Source organism: Silurus meridionalis, chromosome 21 (genome assembly GCF_014805685.1).
Source record: "Silurus meridionalis isolate SWU-2019-XX chromosome 21, ASM1480568v1, whole genome shotgun sequence".
Classification (NCBI taxonomy): Eukaryota; Metazoa; Chordata; class Actinopteri; order Siluriformes; family Siluridae; genus Silurus; species Silurus meridionalis.
In genome coordinates this window covers 14,277,954-14,298,310 of record NC_060904.1, presented here as the reverse complement: position 1 = coordinate 14,298,310, position 20,357 = coordinate 14,277,954, and the positions used below count along the sequence as shown (strand labels likewise).

The 20,357-nt window shown below is 36.4% G+C and overlaps 2 protein-coding genes across 3 annotated transcripts in view; one reads left to right on the top strand and one right to left on the bottom strand.

The window, feature by feature from the left end:
* Nucleotides 1-20,357, top strand: part of adam22 (ADAM metallopeptidase domain 22) — a 76,134-nt gene that overhangs the window by 35,298 nt on the left and 20,479 nt on the right. For both annotated transcript variants that reach the window (XM_046833493.1, XM_046833494.1), the window contains 9 exons: nucleotides 1-58; nucleotides 12,551-12,614; nucleotides 12,817-12,890; nucleotides 13,111-13,185; nucleotides 13,592-13,663; nucleotides 15,264-15,430; nucleotides 15,581-15,665; nucleotides 15,766-15,856; nucleotides 16,988-17,039. The exon at nucleotides 1-58 is cut by the window's left edge and continues 6 nt beyond it. In XM_046833493.1, coding sequence (XP_046689449.1) covers nucleotides 1-58; nucleotides 12,551-12,614; nucleotides 12,817-12,890; nucleotides 13,111-13,185; nucleotides 13,592-13,663; nucleotides 15,264-15,430; nucleotides 15,581-15,665; nucleotides 15,766-15,856; nucleotides 16,988-17,039 — 738 coding nt within the window. The remainder of the gene's footprint in view (nucleotides 59-12,550; nucleotides 12,615-12,816; nucleotides 12,891-13,110; nucleotides 13,186-13,591; nucleotides 13,664-15,263; nucleotides 15,431-15,580; nucleotides 15,666-15,765; nucleotides 15,857-16,987; nucleotides 17,040-20,357) is intronic.
* On the bottom strand, nucleotides 6,630-11,068 carry cldn12 (claudin 12). Its single transcript, XM_046833495.1, is given in 4 exon segments — nucleotides 6,630-8,478; nucleotides 8,481-9,088; nucleotides 9,331-9,633; nucleotides 10,944-11,068. Coding segments are annotated over 3 exon segments (1,095 nt in total). The 5' UTR covers nucleotides 9,608-9,633; nucleotides 10,944-11,068; the 3' UTR covers nucleotides 6,630-8,268.

The window sequence follows — 20,357 nt, the reverse complement described above, 5'->3', positions numbered from 1 at the left end:
GTTTTTCGATGGAAATCACACTTTCCTGATAGAACCAGATGAAGAGGGCAAAGAAAATGTAAGTAAAATTCAGTTTTCTTCTCTTTCTCTCTCTCTCTCTTTCTCTCTCTATCTCATGATTTATTTTTTCTCTCTTATACCCACACACGTGTTGCGCATATCAAATCATTTTCCTAGACTTGAATCTATGAATTTTGTTCAGCAAAATTAGTGAATTTGAAATTTTGTTTGTTTGGTTCATTTGGTTCCTTTGCAGAATAGGATTTGAATGTTCTATTGTCATAGGTTTTTGATTTTATTTCAGTATTTTTATTCCACCAACAGGTCTATTTATGCATATTTTGGGTCACTGAGTCATCTCTTAATTTTGTGTTGATTACAGTAAAAAATCACAGCAGGCTCTGTTCAGGAAACAGAAATGAATGAGCACACGTAAAAATAAATCATTTCTTTTTCTTGGCGCAAATCTATTGCAGTTTTCATATAAACGAATATATTTAATGAATTCTTCATCCCAGATCCATCATATTTCACACACACACACACACACACACACACACAGAGAGAGAGAGAGAGAGAGAGAGAGAGATTCTCCGATTGCCTATTGTCTATTATACATATACTGCATTTATAAATAAGCAACATTTATCCTATATGAAACTCTGAGGAAAACAATCTCAGTGAAGTAATAAGCTACATTACAGGGTTATTCCTGGCCCGGCATGCTATATCTTAGTCCTAATCAATAACGATTTTTTAGCTTTTTGTTCTGTCAGCAAAGCTAGTACTATTAGCCGCTAATGCCTGACATTGCTAGCAATGTTAATGCAATAAGGCTCAGTATAAGGGGCCTGAGGTACTTATTTTTACTTTATTTTAGCTGTAAATAGATTTTGGATGATCGCCATGGCTTTCCGTCTCTTAACAATCGTGAATTTAATGTAATTTATTGAAAGTGAGACATGACCCATTTGAATTAGCATGTTAGCCTGTAGTCTAATTAACAGTGGCAGCTAGGAGAAGTGAAATATACGATATGGCAGTGTGATGTGGTGATTACAGGCATCTCATCAGGGTTATTATAGTCTTATTATAGTCTTATCGTCCTAATATTAACAGCTTTTTCTTTTCTTTTCTTTTATTGCTTTGCTTTGTAGTTTGTTTTACAAATACTATTAATTACACAACAATATACATGTAATACCTGATACTCCATAATACTTCCTGAACCTGGAAACATACCTGAAACTTAACATACACATTAAAACGATTTCCCTTTGCGTCAATGTAAATATCAAAAGGAATTTAACATTGAAATAAAAAAAAAATAAATAAAAAGGATTACTTTTGCGTTGTGACCAGGGCAGCAGTATGTATAATACAAAAAGTAGTTTAGTATAAACACTAAATCTCTCTCTCTCTCTCTCTCTCTCTCTCTCTCTCTCTCTCTTTATTATAGTTATCTTAACTATGATTACCTTTAATTTCTGAGACATTTAATAAAGATGAATAGATTAATAGGAAGAAGGTTCAATACAAACGAAAATAAGGATGATTAAACCGGAAGCATCTCTACTTCTATACCTTATACCAGTTGGATAAACATTATTTTATACGTGATTACAAATCTTTGCCAATGGTTTATTCTTTTTCGAGCTGATTTTAGCAGCTACGCAGCTGTATCAGTAAATAAACAGCTTTTATTTTATTAGAAAACGAGCCGTTGCCTTTGTTTTTATGACATCATTGGTGTGTAGTGGGATTTTCAGACAGATTTGTAAAACAAATTTTGAAGTGGTGCCCAGGGAGTATACTTGGATTATATAGAGAATTTGGAAATTAGAAGTTTAAACTACATGTACTACATGTTGAGGTTTTCGTTGAGAATAGACAGGATTAGAAACGAGTTTATTAAAGGGACAGCGCATGTAGGACGTTTTGGAGACAAAGTGAGAAAGGCCCGATTTAGATGGTTTGGACATGTGCAGAGGAGGGACATGGGGTATATCGGAAGGAGAATGCTGAAGATGGAGCCACCAGGAAGGAGGAAAAGAGAAAGGCCAGGAGGAGGTTTATGGTTGTGGTGAGGGAAGACATGCAGATAGTTGGTTTGAAAGAGGCGGTTGTAGAGGACAGAGTAATATAGAGACGGATAATCCGCTGTGGTGAACCCTAATGGGAGCAGCCGAAAGAAGAAGAAGAAGAAGAAGAAGAAGAAGAAGAGTCTATTTGCACAACTGTACTGTACTGTATTGGTCATTGGTCAGTGTTACAGTGTTGTGGTGTTTAATGTCTCTTTGTGTTATGTTGTCCTTTTCTTTGCACTAAATGTTGCATATGTGCAATTTATTTATTGTCCTAAAACTAGTGTCCTAGTTAGTATTGTGTAGTTCTGTGTTTCATTGTGTACCTAATTGTATATGGTTGAAATGACATTAAAAGCCAAATGTTGGATTTGGAGAAAAATTTATAACTATTATGACTGATTATGTGGAAAATGGCGATGAGATTCAGTCTCTCGATTAGAATTTTGGTCGCTGGTGTGCTGATTTAAATTTCTTTAATCATTCAATAAATCATTAAGTAAGCAGTTTGGCATGGTTAGTAACCTTATTTACTGTTTTCTCCTGTAGTTCTGTGTTGCTTAATGTAGCACTAAGGGTCCTGGACAAACATTTTTTTTTTCTTTTTACTTTCTTCAGTACAGGCAGTATGGTTGAAATGACAATAAAGCTACTTCACTTGAGGTTTTATTGCATCCTGAATGGGAATGCTGGTTTAGACCAGCGCACCATGCACGTAAATGTTCATACCTAGGGGCAATGTAGAAGAGCCAATCCACCCACTTGAGTTAATTTTGCTCGGTTCCAGGGACCCTGGTGCTGTGAGGTGTTAACTCTACCCCGCTGTGTTGATAATTTCTAATTATGCTGATGGATAATTGGATGTGTAAGTCCTTCTGTCCATCTCCTAAATACCTATCTATTTACATGGTGAAGAAAAGTCCTGATTTGATTATTTTCCACTTAAGATCTTAACAATTGGATGACAGTCAAAGGTTAAAACGTATTTTAACCTCTTCTCTGAGCATTCTCATCTCACATTGTCTTTGTCATTTAGATCAACATTTAGATAAAGCATGTTATTTCAAGCCAAGCCTTCTCTCAGAAGGACAATAATGTTCATAGTAACCTTCCTTCTTTCCTTATTTCAAAACCAAATGCTGGTAGAGATTATTTAGGCATAAGTATGAAGGGTTTTATACACCACACTTTTTCTCAATAACATCTCTTCTGTCTTCCAATAAAAGGAGGTCAGTAATATTAGCTGTCATGCGGTGACATCTTAAGACCCATAAAATGACGCAGCTTCTTTGAGATTTTTCCTGTGTTGGTTCACTGTGGACGTTAGCTCTGACCTCGTCACCTAGTGATTCATCTCATGGCTAGGTGAAGCTGCGATGTGATAAGTTCAGACAATATTCCATAGAGATGACTCCAACTCAGCTGACCATATGGCCCATGCATCTGCCATCCGCAATTCTGCAGGAGAAATGTGTCCTTTTTTGGCCACCATACTGTGTCTCAGTGTGGGACGCTGCAGAGCCTGACTGAAGCCAAAAGCATCCTGTACCTGGTGCTTAATGTGCAGCTAGCGTAAAATCAGAAACAACATCATCCCTGTATATTAAGATGGTGTTTGTCTGGTGTTTTTAAATGATTATGTGGTGTTTTGAATTGGTTTTACTTCCCTGTTTATTATAAATGGTGTTTGTACTAGTTTATTTGTAATACGTGGTGCTTGGACTAGTATGTATATATGTGGTGTTTAAGTTTGTTTATAAAAAAAAAAGTAGTGTTTGGACTGGGAAGTTTATTATAAATGGTGTTTGGTCTTGTTTGTTTATACTATGTGATGTTTGGACTAGTTTGTTTATAATGTATGGTGTTTAGACTAGTGTATTAATAACTATGTGGTGTTTGTACTTGTTTGTTTATTACTAGTGGTGTTTTGGATTATTTTGTTCATAATAAGTGGTGTTTGGACTTGTTTTCTTATAATAAGTGGTTTTTGGACTAGTTTGTTTATTATATATGGTGTTTGGACTAGTATGTATATATGTGGTGTTTAAGTTTGTTCATAAAAAAAGTAGTGTTTGAACTAGAAAGTTTAATATTAGTGGTGTTTGGTCTTTTTTGCTTATATTATGTGATGTTTGGACTAGTTTGTTTATAATGTTTGGTGTTTGGACTAGTGTGTTAATAACTGTGTGGTGTTTGTACTTGTTTGTTTATTATTAGTGGTGTTTTAGATTATTTTGTTTATTATAAGTGGTATTTGGACTTGTTTTCTCAAGTCAAGTCAAGTCAAGAAGCTTTTATTGTCATTTCAACCATATATAGCTGATGCAGCATACAGTGAAATGAAACAACGTTTCTCCTGAACCCAGGTGCTACATAAAACAACATAAAACAACAGTCACAGAACAGAAGAACACAGGGCCAGGAACTAAGATCCTCGCCACATAAAGTGCATGTGTGCAACTGGTGCAAACAGTGCAAAAAAAAACACAAGACAGTGCAAAAGACAACACAAGACAGTGCAAGACATACAGGATAAGGTGCACAGTAGCAGAAATGTAAACAGAATTTTGCAATTCTATAATAGTATAAAAATATGATAGCAGCAATCAAAATAAAGTGATCAGTGACCAAAGGATTGACAGAATATTGTGCAAAAAGAGCAAGTCCCGGAAGATCAGCAACAAACGGCATGTAAACATTTTGCTATATTGAGAGGTGTGAATGGTACTGAAACCTGGGTGTGTGAAGTGAAGTGTATGTGTGTTGAGTCCGGTTGTACAGATCAGTCACTCAGTTGTGTGTAAGTGATTCTTTATAATAAGTGGTGTTTGGACTTGTTTTTTTATAATTCGTGGTATTTGGACTTGTGTGTTTATTATTAGTGGTGTTTGGACTACTTTGTTTATAATATGTGGTGTTTGGATATGTTTGTTTATATTTCATATTTTGTTTAGAACAGTTTGGTCTAATTTAGACTAGTCTGTTTATAGTATGCAGTGTTTTTACATGTCTGTTACCAGAATTAAGGTTTATTTCTAGGCCTGTATTTTGCACCAGAGATTTTTTTAGTGTTTTGTTTGGACTTTTTTCTGTCTGCAGTTTGACAGACATGATGCCACTGTTGCTTTCTGCACAAACAATTTCCCTGCTTGAGCACTGATTCTAGAGAGAGCCAGGTAGAACATGCAGGACTAGCTCTACGTTATCCTCACTGACACCCTCTCACACACGTTTCTTCTGTACCGTTCATACAAACACCAACCAATCAGAAAACACACACCCATCTGCCTTTGTCTTCTCAGCATCACACATCTGAAGCACACAAATTACACATTTGTATAGCGGGTGTATTTGAATGTGTGCATGAGCTGTTACACTCTGCCTAGGTGTATTTACAGTATGGTCTCTTCCATTTCTCTTTTATTTTCTTGCTCCTTTTCTCCAATCTCTTTTTTCCTCGTTACATCTATCCTTCTATCTCATATAGTTTCATCTGTGAATGCAAGGGGGATTTTGGGTAGCACGTGCCATTCCCTGACCTGCTTTTTATTCATGACCTGGTTCCCCAGAGAGAACAAGCTCCGATACACACCCTCAATCACACACTACCCCCTCTTCACACGTACACAGATATTCACCCCTTAACCTTCATACCCCACCCCCATCATCACACACACACACTCCCTCATACCCTGCCCCTTCTTTGTCTTCTTACATGTACACACCCCCATCTCATTTCTACACCAAACCATCTGAGAGACCATCTGCCTTCCGACCCGTAATCCTTTACAGAATTTCCCCCCTCTTGTGCGAGTTCTTGATGAAGGGGGAAGGAGTAGAAACCCAGCATGATGCCAGTGAACGAGAGGGGAATTATGTTGTTTCATGTTGTGTAGTTTTTAAACATCAGTATTTCCTCTAAGTGACTTTTGGTTAACACAGAGTAAACGCTAGCTTTGTGTCAAGGAGTCAAAATGGTGAACAAAACAAGCTAAGGCATTTTATAACAGTCTCACATATCCATAACAAATGTATTCTAATATTCGCAGCTGTGAAAATGCAGACTAAAGCCAGAATGTTCATGCCAGTTCCACATTTTGCGTTAAGTGTAGCTTCTCCAGACTGTTAGCTCGAGTTTTTGTCGAGTGTATGAGAGAGAGAGAGAGAGAGAGAGAGAGAGAGAGAGACACTCTTATTTCAGTTCTGTTTGCTATTAGCCTTAGTGACCTTCGTAAATACACATTACAAACATGAAAAGATCTTCAGGGAATTATGTAATATGGAAGCTGCCACCTTTTACGTGTCATATTTAGAATTCATAGCATACATGCGACATAATGTGGGGTGCTATTGTTATGGGGCAATCAGCCACTTTAGTCGTCAGGTTCACACATTCAGTTTAACAGTTAAATTATATATATATGAAAAATTTACTATATTGTTTATACACCAGTAGACTGGCTCGTATATTTCTAATCATTTTGCAGTGTTAGCAAATCCTAATACCTCTACTACAACACATTTCATTATTACAAAAAAACCCTCTTTTAAAAGGTTTTTATTATTATTATTAGCCACAACATGATATACATTAGTAATCTACACTTTGATGAGAGGTCATTTTTATAAAGATTAATAATAAAACATGATATAAAAACATTTCCCTACATTTTTAATCATCATCAAAAAGCATGTCAACAAAGACGGATGAGTGTAACATCGGTATCAGAGCATTCTCTAAGCTGATCCTTCCGCTCTGGCTATTCTTTATGGGGAAAACATAAACGCAAATGTAAACCCAAAGAATCAAAAAAACAAACAATAAAATCACAAATTCAAAAGTTGGCACGCTTACACATCACTTCATATCTAAATAACTGTTTAATCCTTCAGTAATAAAAAAAACCCTTTTTTTTTTTTTAAATAAGCGGTGCATAAAATGCCTGGAAAAACTATCTGCTTTTCTGCACAATACAATGTAACAAATGCAGAAGAATAAAGCAGATGCCTGCTTATCTTTGTTTAGTTAAATTCCCTATAAAAATAAGTAAAAAGGCTTGAGAAATCCTGATGTAGTGGCATTACCATTTAGCCAAGGCGTATCCATGGGCATGAGTAATGTATTTAAAGCTTCGTGTGTTAATATTGATGTTAGTATAAAAGTGAGAATTAAGTGCAAAAAACAGTGTAGTGAAGCAGCTGACGGTTTCGCTTCAGCAACAGCGTCAGCACTTTGTTTAGTGAATATTTACAGTGCTCATACACGGAGACAGTGTTGTTTTTTTTGTAAACCATGAAAAGAAAAAAAGAAAAAGTCTTATTCAAAGAGGTGCAAAGCAACAGTTCTCAGCACAGCTGACCAGTCACAGCATCCACCTCATCAGGGTCACAAAACTATAGATGACAATCTTACGTAAGTCCTTATGTTCAGAGAAGATATCCTTTCCAGCTGACTACTAGAAAAAAAAAAAAGCTACATTTTTCTTGGCTCAAACACAGAAAGGTGGATGAAGGAAAAAAACAAAAAAACCCAAAACTATTATATACAACATTATATATAAATTGAGTGAATATTAATATTTCCAGAGATTCAGTATTTGTCTCAACATGATCTTTAGGAAAATTATTTGTAAACATTATTCTATTTTGAACAAATTATAGGCATTCGTTATTACATCAAAATAGGTTATTACTTCAGTTTGAGTTATTTCTGATTTAGACTCAGAGCATGTGAACTTCAGAAACTGACATACATTTTATATATATATATATATAAAATTAATTTAATTATCAATTTCAGAGGTGGACAAATTAGTACCCAGGGTTTCTCAGACAAACAAGAATGTCAAGGTAATTAGGTCTGTAGGCAAACAAAACCCAGGACTGGGAATCATAGTGGAGAATGTATTTGTCCAGGGGGGTTTTGTAATGAATTCATTTTTCCACCATTGTATCTTATGTTGCTAATCGTTTTCTATAAGCAGAAGTGGTATTGGTGACAATTTTTTCCCCTTATCTCTCTCAGCTTACTTTTTATATATTTTCAATCACATATCTGTTTTCATTAATGTTTCCTGTTCCTGTTCAATTAGAATTAAAATAAGAAATTTGATGTATGTAGAGCTGCATGTCTTGGGTCAGTGGGAAAAGTATTGTTGCCTGGTGATCATGATTTCTATCGGCGTCACTCTGTCAGGAGGGGAATGTCGATCTCAATTCCTGAGTGACGTGATCGTGAGGAGTAGCGATGTCCAGCATACCTCTGAGAAGGTGCAATGCTTACAGAGGGAGCGTAGCTTTGTGAGGGGGCATAGCTTTGTGAGGGGGCGTAGCTTTGCGAGGGGGCATAGCTTTGCGAGGGGGCATAGCTTTGCGAGGGGCATAGCTTTGCGAAGGGGCATAGCCGTAAGCCTGTGAGGCACCAGCTTCAGGCCCGTATGCATCGGGCATAGACATCTGTGACATGTAAACCTGAGGGGGTACAGGTGGGCCTGGCATGGGCTGTGTATAGCCCGGGGCTTGCACAAAAGCCGGAGCATCTAGTACACCAGGAGGGAAGCTCCGAGGAGCGTAGGTTGCAGGTGATGGCAGGCTGTTTGCCATTAGAGGTTGAGCAGAAACACTGGTGCTCATGTCGGCTGTCTCATGCAGGGGCAGCCAGAAGGGTGAGGGCAGCTTTTTGCACATGCAGTACCACATGAACATCAGCAAAGCGGCAAACTCGAGGCCACCGGCGCTACCGATAGCCACGTACGCTGCAAACTCTGTAGAGAAAATGTTTGCGTAGCGTGAGTTCAACACCTGTGTGTGGAACAGGAACCAGACAGATGGTGGCATGGCAATAGCACCTCCTAGGAAGAAGAACATTCCTGCCACCAGGTGGCAGCCTGAGCTGTTCACTAGGCAGCTGCTGGACTTTATGTCATCTGGGGATTTGGAGCAGCATGCAGTCTTACACATGCCTGTGAGACTGATCAGCAGGGCCAGGCCAGAAAAGAATAGACCTGTGGAACAGAAGAGCCCAGACATTATTATAGAGAAAAAAAAACTGTGAACCAAGGGCTGGTTTAACACAGCAAATTAAGGCAGCTTTTAGAGGGGCAGTTTTTCATTTTAGAGGCTCTGCTATAATTCCACTTAAAACACTGACAGGATTTTTGCTCTCTCTTACTGCAGGCTTTGATACAATTTGAAAACAATTCCAGGAGTGTGAACACATGTAGCATTTCAAGCCACAAACACCAACCTGCTGGTAAACAGAACTGGAGCAGCCTTAGATCCAGCTGGTCTACTTTGGAATACCACTCTGCATCAAAGTAGTAACACCCGCTAGATCCGTCTCGTTGAACACATTTGGTCCACAGTCCGTCGTACACTGTAATATTCTTGGCGTTGAGGTTAAAGGTGAGCAAGCGTGTCGTCCTCCATTGAGGGATGACCGTAGCAATGGCTAATCCGCCCACCGAGAGCAGGGCAATGACGAATGCAAATGCGTTCGTAGCGTGGATGTCACGGCAAGACATGGTGGGGAAACAGTTCAACACTAATCCTGAGAACAAACAGTTAAAAGATTTGAGAGGTAAAAATTAAACTTCGAAGACATTTTGGTTTCCTGAATACATTGAGTATAACCTTAATGACTTGCCACACAAATGACCTCTATATACATTACCAACAGGAACCATTGTTCTTTCTTCTATTCAACCGTCAATTAACACTAATGCACATGTATCACTGGCTAAGGCCTGACAATAACCCCCAACAATACACATCTCTCAGGGGCTGATTAGAAATTTCAGATTACACGTTCTTTCGTTTGGATGTAATATTAAAAATAAAGGAAAACCACTGAAGGAGAGGGTATGTCTAAACATTTGACTGGTACACACACACACACACACACACACATATATATATATATATACCTTTATATCTTTAATCTGTCACTTGTAAAAAAGAGTCAAGAATCTAAACATTTATGGCACATTTTTGCCCGGAATTGTATTTTTTATATTATAATTTTATTAAGCATTTCAGTTTAAGGCATTCATTCGACTACAATTATACAGAAAACCTAATAAAATATATATATTTTTTAAAACCTGACACAAACCTGATTATCTCAGAGATGCTACATTTATTTTTACTTGTAATCAATTTTATTTTAAAAGCAATTAATCATTTAGATAAACACCACTTCTCTAAGTCAAAAAACAAATGTCAATCCTGTAAATTTCCACATTCAAAATTAAGCCTTCATACCATTAAAAAAAGAAATACTTGGATATTTATAATTTTACAGAGCAAATTAATAAAAGACTAAAATTATTATTATTTAGCATTTATGAACCTAATTTTCAAATTAATATTCCTTATTGAAGTTACCTTTCTAACTTTCCTGTATATAATGTAAAAAATACATAAGCACATAACCACTCATTCATTTATCAATTATTATACACTAAAAATACATTTCTAGGCACTTGAAGATATTTATTAGTAAAAAATATACAATAATGAACCCTGAGTTTTGTTGTTTTATTTAAAGACGTGCGGTAGTTAGTTAGGACCGTTACCTCGAGCTAGTCATGCTAAACACAGAGGTTTCACTTAATTTCTTCAATTTTATAGCAACAATATTAATCCAACATCAGGTCTTTTCGTGTCAAATGTAGGAAATAAAGCTGTTTTTAGTCCCGTAAACCCAAAACTGAGTAATTATTATCTGTTCGGATGCTAACAACACTGCAGGCTTAGCATTTAGCATAACTAGCATATCAACCTGTTGCTCTTCGTTCTTTGAAAGTCAGCTCAAGTTCGTTTTTGGGAACAAATAACAAAAAGTCGTCAGTAACCTACCCGTGGAGTCGTGAACGTGACTATTTCACAGAAATATTACTCATCGTTTCACGTTTTATCATCGACACCCCAAGCAACCGAGTTTCGATGAAGGAAAAAATACAACTTCCTGAGGCGCGTGCCCAGCAGGTTTCATGCGACGTCACGTGCGCGTTCACGCTTTCAAACACGCGCACGTATAGGAGGAAATGCTGTAATGTAAATTCTCTTTTTAATTTTTTTTACATTTATTTTTAAGGTATGCGAGATTTTTCCACTCATGCTGTCACTGTGAAGTATATATATAAAAAAATATGAAATGTATATATATAAAATATGAAATGTATATATGATGTATATATTTTGTGTGTGTATATAACCACTGCTCAGGCATAACATTATGACCACCTGCCTAATATTGTGTTTGTCCCCCTTTTGCTGCCAAAACAGTCCAGACATGTTAAGCAATGACAGCATTAACTTCAACAGCAATGTGAAGCCTCTGTTGTATCACACGGACCAGCCTTCGCTCCCGACATGCATCAATGACCCCGTCACCGGTTCACCGCTGTTCCTTCCTTGGAGCACTTTTGATAGATACTGACCACTGCAGACTGAGAACAGCCCACAAGAGCTGCAGTTTTGTAGATGCTCTGACCCAGTCATTTAGCATCACATATTGGCCCTTGTCAAACTCGCTCAAACCATTTTCCCTGCTTCTAACACATTAACATTGAGGACAAAATGTTCACTTGCTGCCTACTATAGCCCACCCACTAACAGGTGCCATGGAGAGATTATTAGTGTTATTCACTCACTGGTCATAATGTCATGATTTCATAATGTTATGCCTGCTCGGTATATATATATATATATATATATATATATATATATATATATATATATATATATATATATATATACAACTTCTTCAGGGTTTTTTCTTTATTTGTATTATCATTAGAATTCAGTGGTTTCTGAGGCTGGTAATTCTAATAAACATATCCTCTGCAGCAGAGGTAGCTTTCTTACCTGGGACAGTCCTCACGAGAGCCTGCTTTATCATGCCCTTTTGATGGTTTTAGAGACTGCACTTGGAAATACATTTAAAGTTTTTGGGATTTTTCGGATTAACTAACTTTGATTTCTTAAAATAATTATGGATTTTTTCTTTACTTAACTGTTTTTTGAAATAATATGGATTTGTACTTTAGTTGTATTAGCATTAATAGGGCTGGGGCTATTGATTCTGTACTCTGAAGACAAAAAGTGTCAAAAATGAACTCTTGACAAGGCACACTTGTGAATTCCAGGTGACTACCTCGTGAATCTGATGAGAGTTTGCCAAGCTGTCCTCAAAGCTAAATGTAGCTATTTTGGACAATGTAAAATATAAAACATATTCTGGGATGTTTACTACATCTTTCAATACGTGTTCTTTCATAGTTTCGATGTCTATAGTAATAATGTACACTGTTGAAATTATTTAAAAAAAAGACAAAACACAGAAGGAGAAGGTGTGTCCAAACTTTTGACTGGTACTGTATATTATAGTACAAATGACTGGCATTATACATATTTCTTTACTTCTATGACACTTCTTTTCCTTCAAACGTTCTTCTCTACAGGAACTTGTGCACCTGATATATAAATCTCCAGGCTTCCAGCCTCCAGGGGATTATATTGCACCCCGTAAGTTCACGTGTTTCATGGCAGTAAAATTAGTATGATTTTTTTATTTGCAATTTACATCTTCAAATAATGAATTGTTTTAGATATCAATTATTGTTGTGTTCAGTTTATGTATTTTGTTATTGTTTTTCCATTTCATGAATGAAATTGTGAATTAATTTTCCCCTCTATCTGTCTTGCTGTTTGTTTTTTTTTTTTTAAGTTGATCTTGCAGATTCACCATTTCAGATCCCTCCACTTTTCACTGGAGCAGCACACAGGAGAAAAAAGAGAGAAGTAAACATTCTTTATACAAAATATGGCATTAGCTTCCATGCAGTGTTGGTGTATAAGGCAAGCAGGTGGTGATGAATGGATGGATGGATGGATGGATGGATGGATGAATCGATAGTTAAATAAATATTGTTCAGAGTCATGCCAAAATCATGTGCAGTCATCAGATTTTGGTCAGCTGATTGTCTTTCCTGATCATTCTTTTTCACCATTGTGTCTGTAGGTACTGCAGAGTTCTCACAGTATCGAGGATGAAACTAAATATGTTGAGCTGATGGTTATTAATGACCACCTGATGGTAAGATCTCAGATTACATTCACATTAGTCATTATAGCAGATGTTTTTATCCAGAGCAGCTTACAAAATGTTCAAGAGTCTAAAGGCAAAGAGATGCAAAGCATTAAACAACTCTTTAAGCTCACAGCTCAAAAAAGATTAGAGTCTAATCCCGTTTCCTACAGGTGTCTGAAACAGTGATTTTAAAAACCTAATGAGTCAGAAATGCACCCTGTATTCTAGTCTTCTCTAACTGTTGAGGAGTGTGAGGGGAAAAAAATGTGGTGTAGCAGTAGCTGGAACAGTCATGTGATCTGATCAGAGTGGCTTGTGATGCAGTATACAGTGAAAGAAAAAAATGTGTGGACCAAGAAGAAACCAAAAATATATGTAGTGAATTAACATTCTGTTTTTTTATTTCTTGCAGTACAAAAAGCATCGGCTTTCAGTTGGCCAGACGAACAACTACGCCAAGTCTGTAGTGAACATGGCTGATTTTGTAAGTGTGAAGTTATGCTACTATATTATGTAAAAATAGATCATTTCAAATTGTGCAGTTGTAGGAAAATTATATCCAGTAACCATATTTCAAAGTTGTTTGCCTTTTACAACACACTAACAAAAGTTTATTTCATTAAAGATTGACTCACTATATTTTTTTAACTATTGTTATAATTTATAGTAATTATGAACAATCATCCAGCCATATTTTTTTTACTATAAATAGTAAATAAATAAACTTTAAATAAAAATATTTAAATTATGTGTCTTATACATCATTAAGCTGTATATACTGTATGATTTTTTTGATGCAGTTTATCATTAGATAAATTCTCATTTGGTTGTCTATTTTTGTATACTGTGTACACACCTCTTCTGCAACTTTCACCCAAGTTGAAAAAAAAACCCCACAGCAATCTTTATTCACACAGTCTTCATCAGCTCATATTTTCATGTAGCTGAAATAGGAACAGGCCTCATGGGCCACTCGAGCTGCTTGAGTGTTTGCCCTTGAGAATTGCCACTAGACCTCATATTAAAATCTATCTCTCTATCTCATTTTTTCCACACACATGCAAACACACATTCATCCCCAGTGATAGCAGGCGGGATTTTCACAGACTGTCAACATCAGCACCAAAATGACTGATTGGACAGCAAACAGAAAATGAATCCAAGTGGACAGACTTTGGTTTTGTGGCCTAATATCCCAGTTTTTACCCAAACATATTACTGCTTTGACAAATTAATGTTATACAGACACATTTTTTAGAATATTCCAGCATACCACATGGAATGTTATTTGCTAAAGTCTCTACAGTATGTGAAGAATGTTTTATTTTATATAAGGATTTTATTATAGCCATATTGTAGGCCCTCTCTCTTTTATATATATATATATATATATATATATATATATATATATATATATATATATATATATATATATATATATATATTTCTAATTCTGCATTTCATCTCCTCAATTGAATTGAATTGAATTGAATTGAGGAAATGAAATGCAGAATTAATGCACAGCTAATACACATAAGGTAAAAAAATGTAAACATTAAAACCTTAATCGTAAATATATTTATCTACATAACCTAAATCTGGACAAATGGAGATTTTTTACATTTCAAAGTATCCACACACCCATTTACAAAAAAATATCGGTTTAGAAGAAAAGGCCAATCTGTGTGGTTGCGCATATGGTGACTTTCAAACATAAAACACGCAATCAAGTGGCAAAGGGTCATTACTTACAAAGAAATACATACTTGTCTGTGTGGTTTCTGATATGATAGCGTCCAAAAGTAAAACAAGCAACCAAGTGTCCATTTTTAACATGATGCAACCACCAGCATGCTTCACTTAAGGGACATTGGTCTCAGGTTGGTGCTCAGTGTTGGGTTCCATCAAATGTCAAAATATGAACCACTAATATCTGAGTCAGGGCAAGTGTTTTCAGCAGTTTTGAAACCTTTTCTCTAGCAATAATATTCAGGGCGTGTAGCCACACATTGTTTTGCGTTTTGAGTTTTAAAATGTCTTCCACCGAGTGTTAATGTTTTTTTCGTTGTTACTTATGTCTTTAGATTTTCAAAGAGCAACTGAACACCCGGATTGTTCTGGTTGCCATGGAAACCTGGGCGGCAGACAACAGGTTCAACATAAATGATGACCCGATGATCACGCTACGGGAGTTCATGAAGTACAGACGTGACTTCATTAAGGAGAAGAGCGACTCCGTCCATCTGTTTTCGTAGGTTTTTGCATGCATATACATTCACACATGCTTACTCACACACTCACAGCCAGTTGTCTTGTATCACACAGGGCACCACTAATGCCAGCCATTTGTTTTATGATGAAGCAAAAGGCCTCAGCTAATACACTTTTTTTCTGTCTCCAGGGGCAACCGTTTTCATAGCAGCTGGGGTGGAGCCTCGTATATGGGAGGGGTGTGTTCACTGAGTAAAGGGGGAGGAGTTAATGAGGTAATGTTGAAATAATGATTCATAAATGGCAGTTGTCCTGTACAGAAGTAAAGCATTGTGAATTTTAAGGTCTTAACCACCATCTTTTTTTTTTTTACAGTATGGAAAAACAGAGGAAATGGCCATCACACTGGCACAGTCGCTGGGACAGAACATCGGCATCTTCTCTGACAAGAAAAGAATATTAAATGGTATGACATAACTGCAATTGTGCAAATGTTTGCATTTGGATTACTTTTAAAGGCACCATGCATTTAACATGTTGAATTTAACTGAATTAAATATGTCATGATAAAATAATTAAAAAATAATTAAAAAAAATAACTCCTCTTGGAAATTGTTTTAATGATGCAGAATGGGTTGCAGTTGGCGCACATTTGTTAACAAATGTAAATTCACATTGTTTATCGTGGTAAACATTTCTCAGGAAAGAACATAATTCAGGAAATGTTGAGTATAAGATTATTTTAAAATTTCTTTGAAATCCCCAATGAAAAAATATAATGAATTTAAAATGAACAATTATATAATTCTTATATTCTGTAAAGCTGCTTTGAGACAATGTCCATTGTGAAAGTGCTATAGAAATAAACTAGAATTGAACCGAATTGAATAATAGTTTTAATGTTAATACTGAAAATTTTATTAATTTTAATGCAAACCGTAAAGGTGTCTGTTGGCCTCTACTGGTTATTAGTTGCCTTCTAGCAGTGGTATGTCTAATGAAAACCATTAAGGACCAATAGATCATATTAAGCAATTCATATAGCACATGTACATCATTAAAGACCACTGGGATGACATTGCACATTCAGATTACAGTGTTTCCACACATACAGTACATCATAATGAAAACCATTTGGTAATGTTTTAATGGATAATAGCTGATAGATTGGTATTGATTTTGGGTTTTTTCAGCAGGGGTGTCATGAATCTATCATATGGTTTAAGTTTATCATGTTATGAGAAAATGACCAAGTTAATAAGAAGATTTTAATGAACATGAACTTTTACCATATTAAGGATAACATTACCATTATGACTATGATGTAGTAGTTAATGTTGATGATGTCAGAGGTTTCTCAGTATGGCCCATTACTTTATTCACCTGAGTAGAAATTGTGTCTTGTTGTCACCTTTCCATTTGAATCATTTAAGCCCAGCATCATTCTGATATTATATAATCCGAGGATGATGTGCTAACTGCAACGAGTACTTTATATTGTATGTGATTAATGGTGACATTACCGAACAAGGCAGTTGTTTATGCAGACTGGCGCATACACGCATCTCCTTTAAAACATCTGTTTTCTTTCTCACAGGGGAATGCAAGTGCGATGATAAATGGTCCGGCTGTATAATGGATGACGTTGGGTAAGTTACTAATCAAGCACATTTTCCCTAGAGCAAACGCAAAGACATACGATGCAGAAACATTCACAAACTTACTGCACGAGAGCAAATATATGTACACCCCCTTGTTTCACAAGCATTCACAAGCATTTTGATTCAGGTCATGATGTTGCAGTGTTATTTAGTCACTCTGTGCTTTGTGTGCTTTGTGTGTGTTAGTGTGTGTTTGTTTTAATTGCAAGTAATATACCAAGTGTAGTAATTTTTGGTGACATATGTGCACCATCCCAGTCTGTGCCATGTTCTCTATTATACAGATCTCACTGTAAACAAGAAAATGACAATCAATAGGAGGATTAATTCTGAGTCTCTCAAGTGAGATGGTGATTTTTTCTTTTTCCAATAAGGCATAGCCATGAATAAAGTGAAGTATTCATGAAATAATCAAGTTTACAGACTTGAGAAATGAAATGTGGCAGAAATTTTAAACTTAATAGGTTAGACTAAATAGTTACTCATTTGGCAAAAAAAAGGTGAAACTCCTTTCGCTGCCAGAGAATCAATTTTGTCCCACGCATCATTTTAAGACTGAAATATAAATACTATTTATTTCTATGCTTGGCCTTAATATATTACATCATGACCACACTTTATGAGGAAAAAAAATCCGCCATGTCATCCCAGACACTTATTTTTCAGACATGAACAAAGGAGGAATTAGTGATATTGAATAATTATGAATAAAGACATAATATATTCAACACAGCTTTCCTGTGAGTCATTAAGATATACATATTTTCAATCTGACTTTATCACAGAATTATCTCACAGACCACTATGAAGTCTCGTTCTGTTCTTGCCAAAAGATGTGGCGCCAAATCTAAAATTGTTGCTCAAGAGAGATATAACATGAATGTAAAACATGTACTAAGCACCTATATTTGTAGTCCAGGAAACCTATCTAGTTATATTTATAACAATTTTTTCTCAAATTTCTAAGGGAGGCTTCACTGAAATCTATATTTTTTTAAATTGAGAGGTTGTGTTTAAGATATTGGCATTTGGCTCCAAAGGTCAGCTACACCAAGCTGCCACTTCTGGTCCCCTAAGCAAGGTCCTTAACCTCATAGCTGCTCAGTTGTATGAATGAAATAAACATCGCTCAGGATTAAGGCGTTTGCCAAATGCTTAAATGTAAATAAAAAGGTATCACTTGTTGTAGCAGCCTTCATTTTGTATGTAGTTTTTCTTTTTTATAAAGAGGGACCAATAGTTTTTTTTTCAGGGTGCAGAAATAAATATAAATACCACTGAGATAAACAGATGCAAATAATCAATTCTATAAAAGAGAATTTTGCATATTTTATAAGCATAATTTCTGATCAAATATAAAGCACTGTGTTTTGATTATTTAATTACCAGTATGCCGACTCTGTTGGTGCAGTTTGGATATGTTTATGACATTGCCAGTGTGTGTGTGTATTTGTCCATGTGCATATATGTTCACTCGTCTCTTTTGACACCTTTCTCGTCTCCCCCCTATCCCGAATGGGAACAGCAGGTGAGCAGAAGCTTGGCCATGACACGCTACTCGCTCAACCAATCAGCTGCTTGAGGGAGGGCTTGTCAATCATCTACGCCCTCCTCATTTCATCCAATAGCATTTTGGCCTAGCCTCAATGCTTCACCTTAACAAATCGAACCGCCGAGATGGACAAAGATACAGTGCGCTTCAGAGCTCTCTGTATTTTTTCTCCGCACTCGTTTTCGTCTCAGTTTATCTTGTTTTGTTTTTGCCAGCAGCTCATCGTTTGATGGAATGTTGGTTAATTGAGATTTTTTTCTTACAAGAATCCCTGACTGAAGCTTATAAATCATTTGTGTGATTCCATTCCCATTCAAGGAAATAATCAAGCTGTCAAAATTCCATATAGTGCCTTTAAGTACACTTTTTTAAAGCCTGTACGTTCATGCAATTATACAATCAGCCAATCAAGAAGCCGAAGTGCAATTTCTAAAAAAATGCAGATACAGGTCAGGAGATTCAGATACCGTTCATGTCAAACATCAAAATGGGTACAAATGTGATCTCGGTTACTATGATAGTGATGTTTGTTGGTAAAACGAGTATGATGTAAAAGTATTTCTTAAACCTGGTGAGAACGATGAGCTTTCTAGTATGTGCATGTCAAAGCATAAGGTGGATGAGCGACAACAGCAGAACATCAAGTTGTGCTTCATTCCCGTGAACCGCGAACATTACCCTGAATCTGTTTCAGTTCAAGGTAAAATAAATCTTCAGTTGTCCAATTTTGTTGAAGTGGCAATTGCATGAAGGTGCAGCTACATGGGTATTTCTAATAATGTGGTCATTATATATGTATATGGAATTCACTTGTAGATTCACTAGAGCAATCTGGGCTGGATCCAGGCATCATTGCTGAATATGTGACAGCTTGAATCATGACTGTGGGCTGAGCACGATGGCTGAAAAGTAGAAAGAAATTTGTTTTTTTGCACTTTACTGTGCTCTGTGAGCTTCTCAAGCAATACTTCTGCTCAGGGGTTCTACCCAAGTGGCCCAGTCAAACTTCAGCCAAAAAAAAAGGAAATAATATAAGTTTAAATAATATTATAATAGTATAAGTATACTGTAATTGGCAAACGTACTCTGCATTATTTGTCACTTGTGTTGGATCCTTAAACTAAAGTATTATGAAAAGTCCTGAAGTCATTATAAATATATTGCTTTCTCCCAAAAAGGAATCAGGAAGCCATTTAATCTCTGCCTACTCAGAGTGGAGGCGTTTAGGAGTATGTTACTGTGGTAAAAGTCACAATCCAACATTGCAAGTTATCATACGAGGGGTGTTTAATTCAAACCGGGGAGTTTAATTTTACAGGTATAAAAATGGATGCTAGCGGTACTACACGCAGTGGCGGTACTACACGCAGTAGTAAGTGGCTATGTGTCTAATATTACTGATAGGCGGCACACATGTTGCGAGACTGTCAATCAGGAGGGCAGACAACAATCTATTGCGTGCATAGAACACCATTTAGTGATGAAGTTTCTTGTGAATGAAGACGTACAACCCATGTATATCTACAGAAGACTTCAAGCACAGTATGATGATGAGATGCTCAGCCGCAGTAAGACATTTGAATGGTGTCAAGGTTTCAAAGCTGTATGTCCGTCAGTGACCATCCCAGTTGTTGTGGTTACCACATGCGTACAACCTGGTGTGAAATTGCACAAGAGACGAATCTTGAGGTGGTAGTTTAGTGGTCAAAGCATTCGACTTTGGCTCCAAATGTCGTGAGTTCAAATCCCAGCCA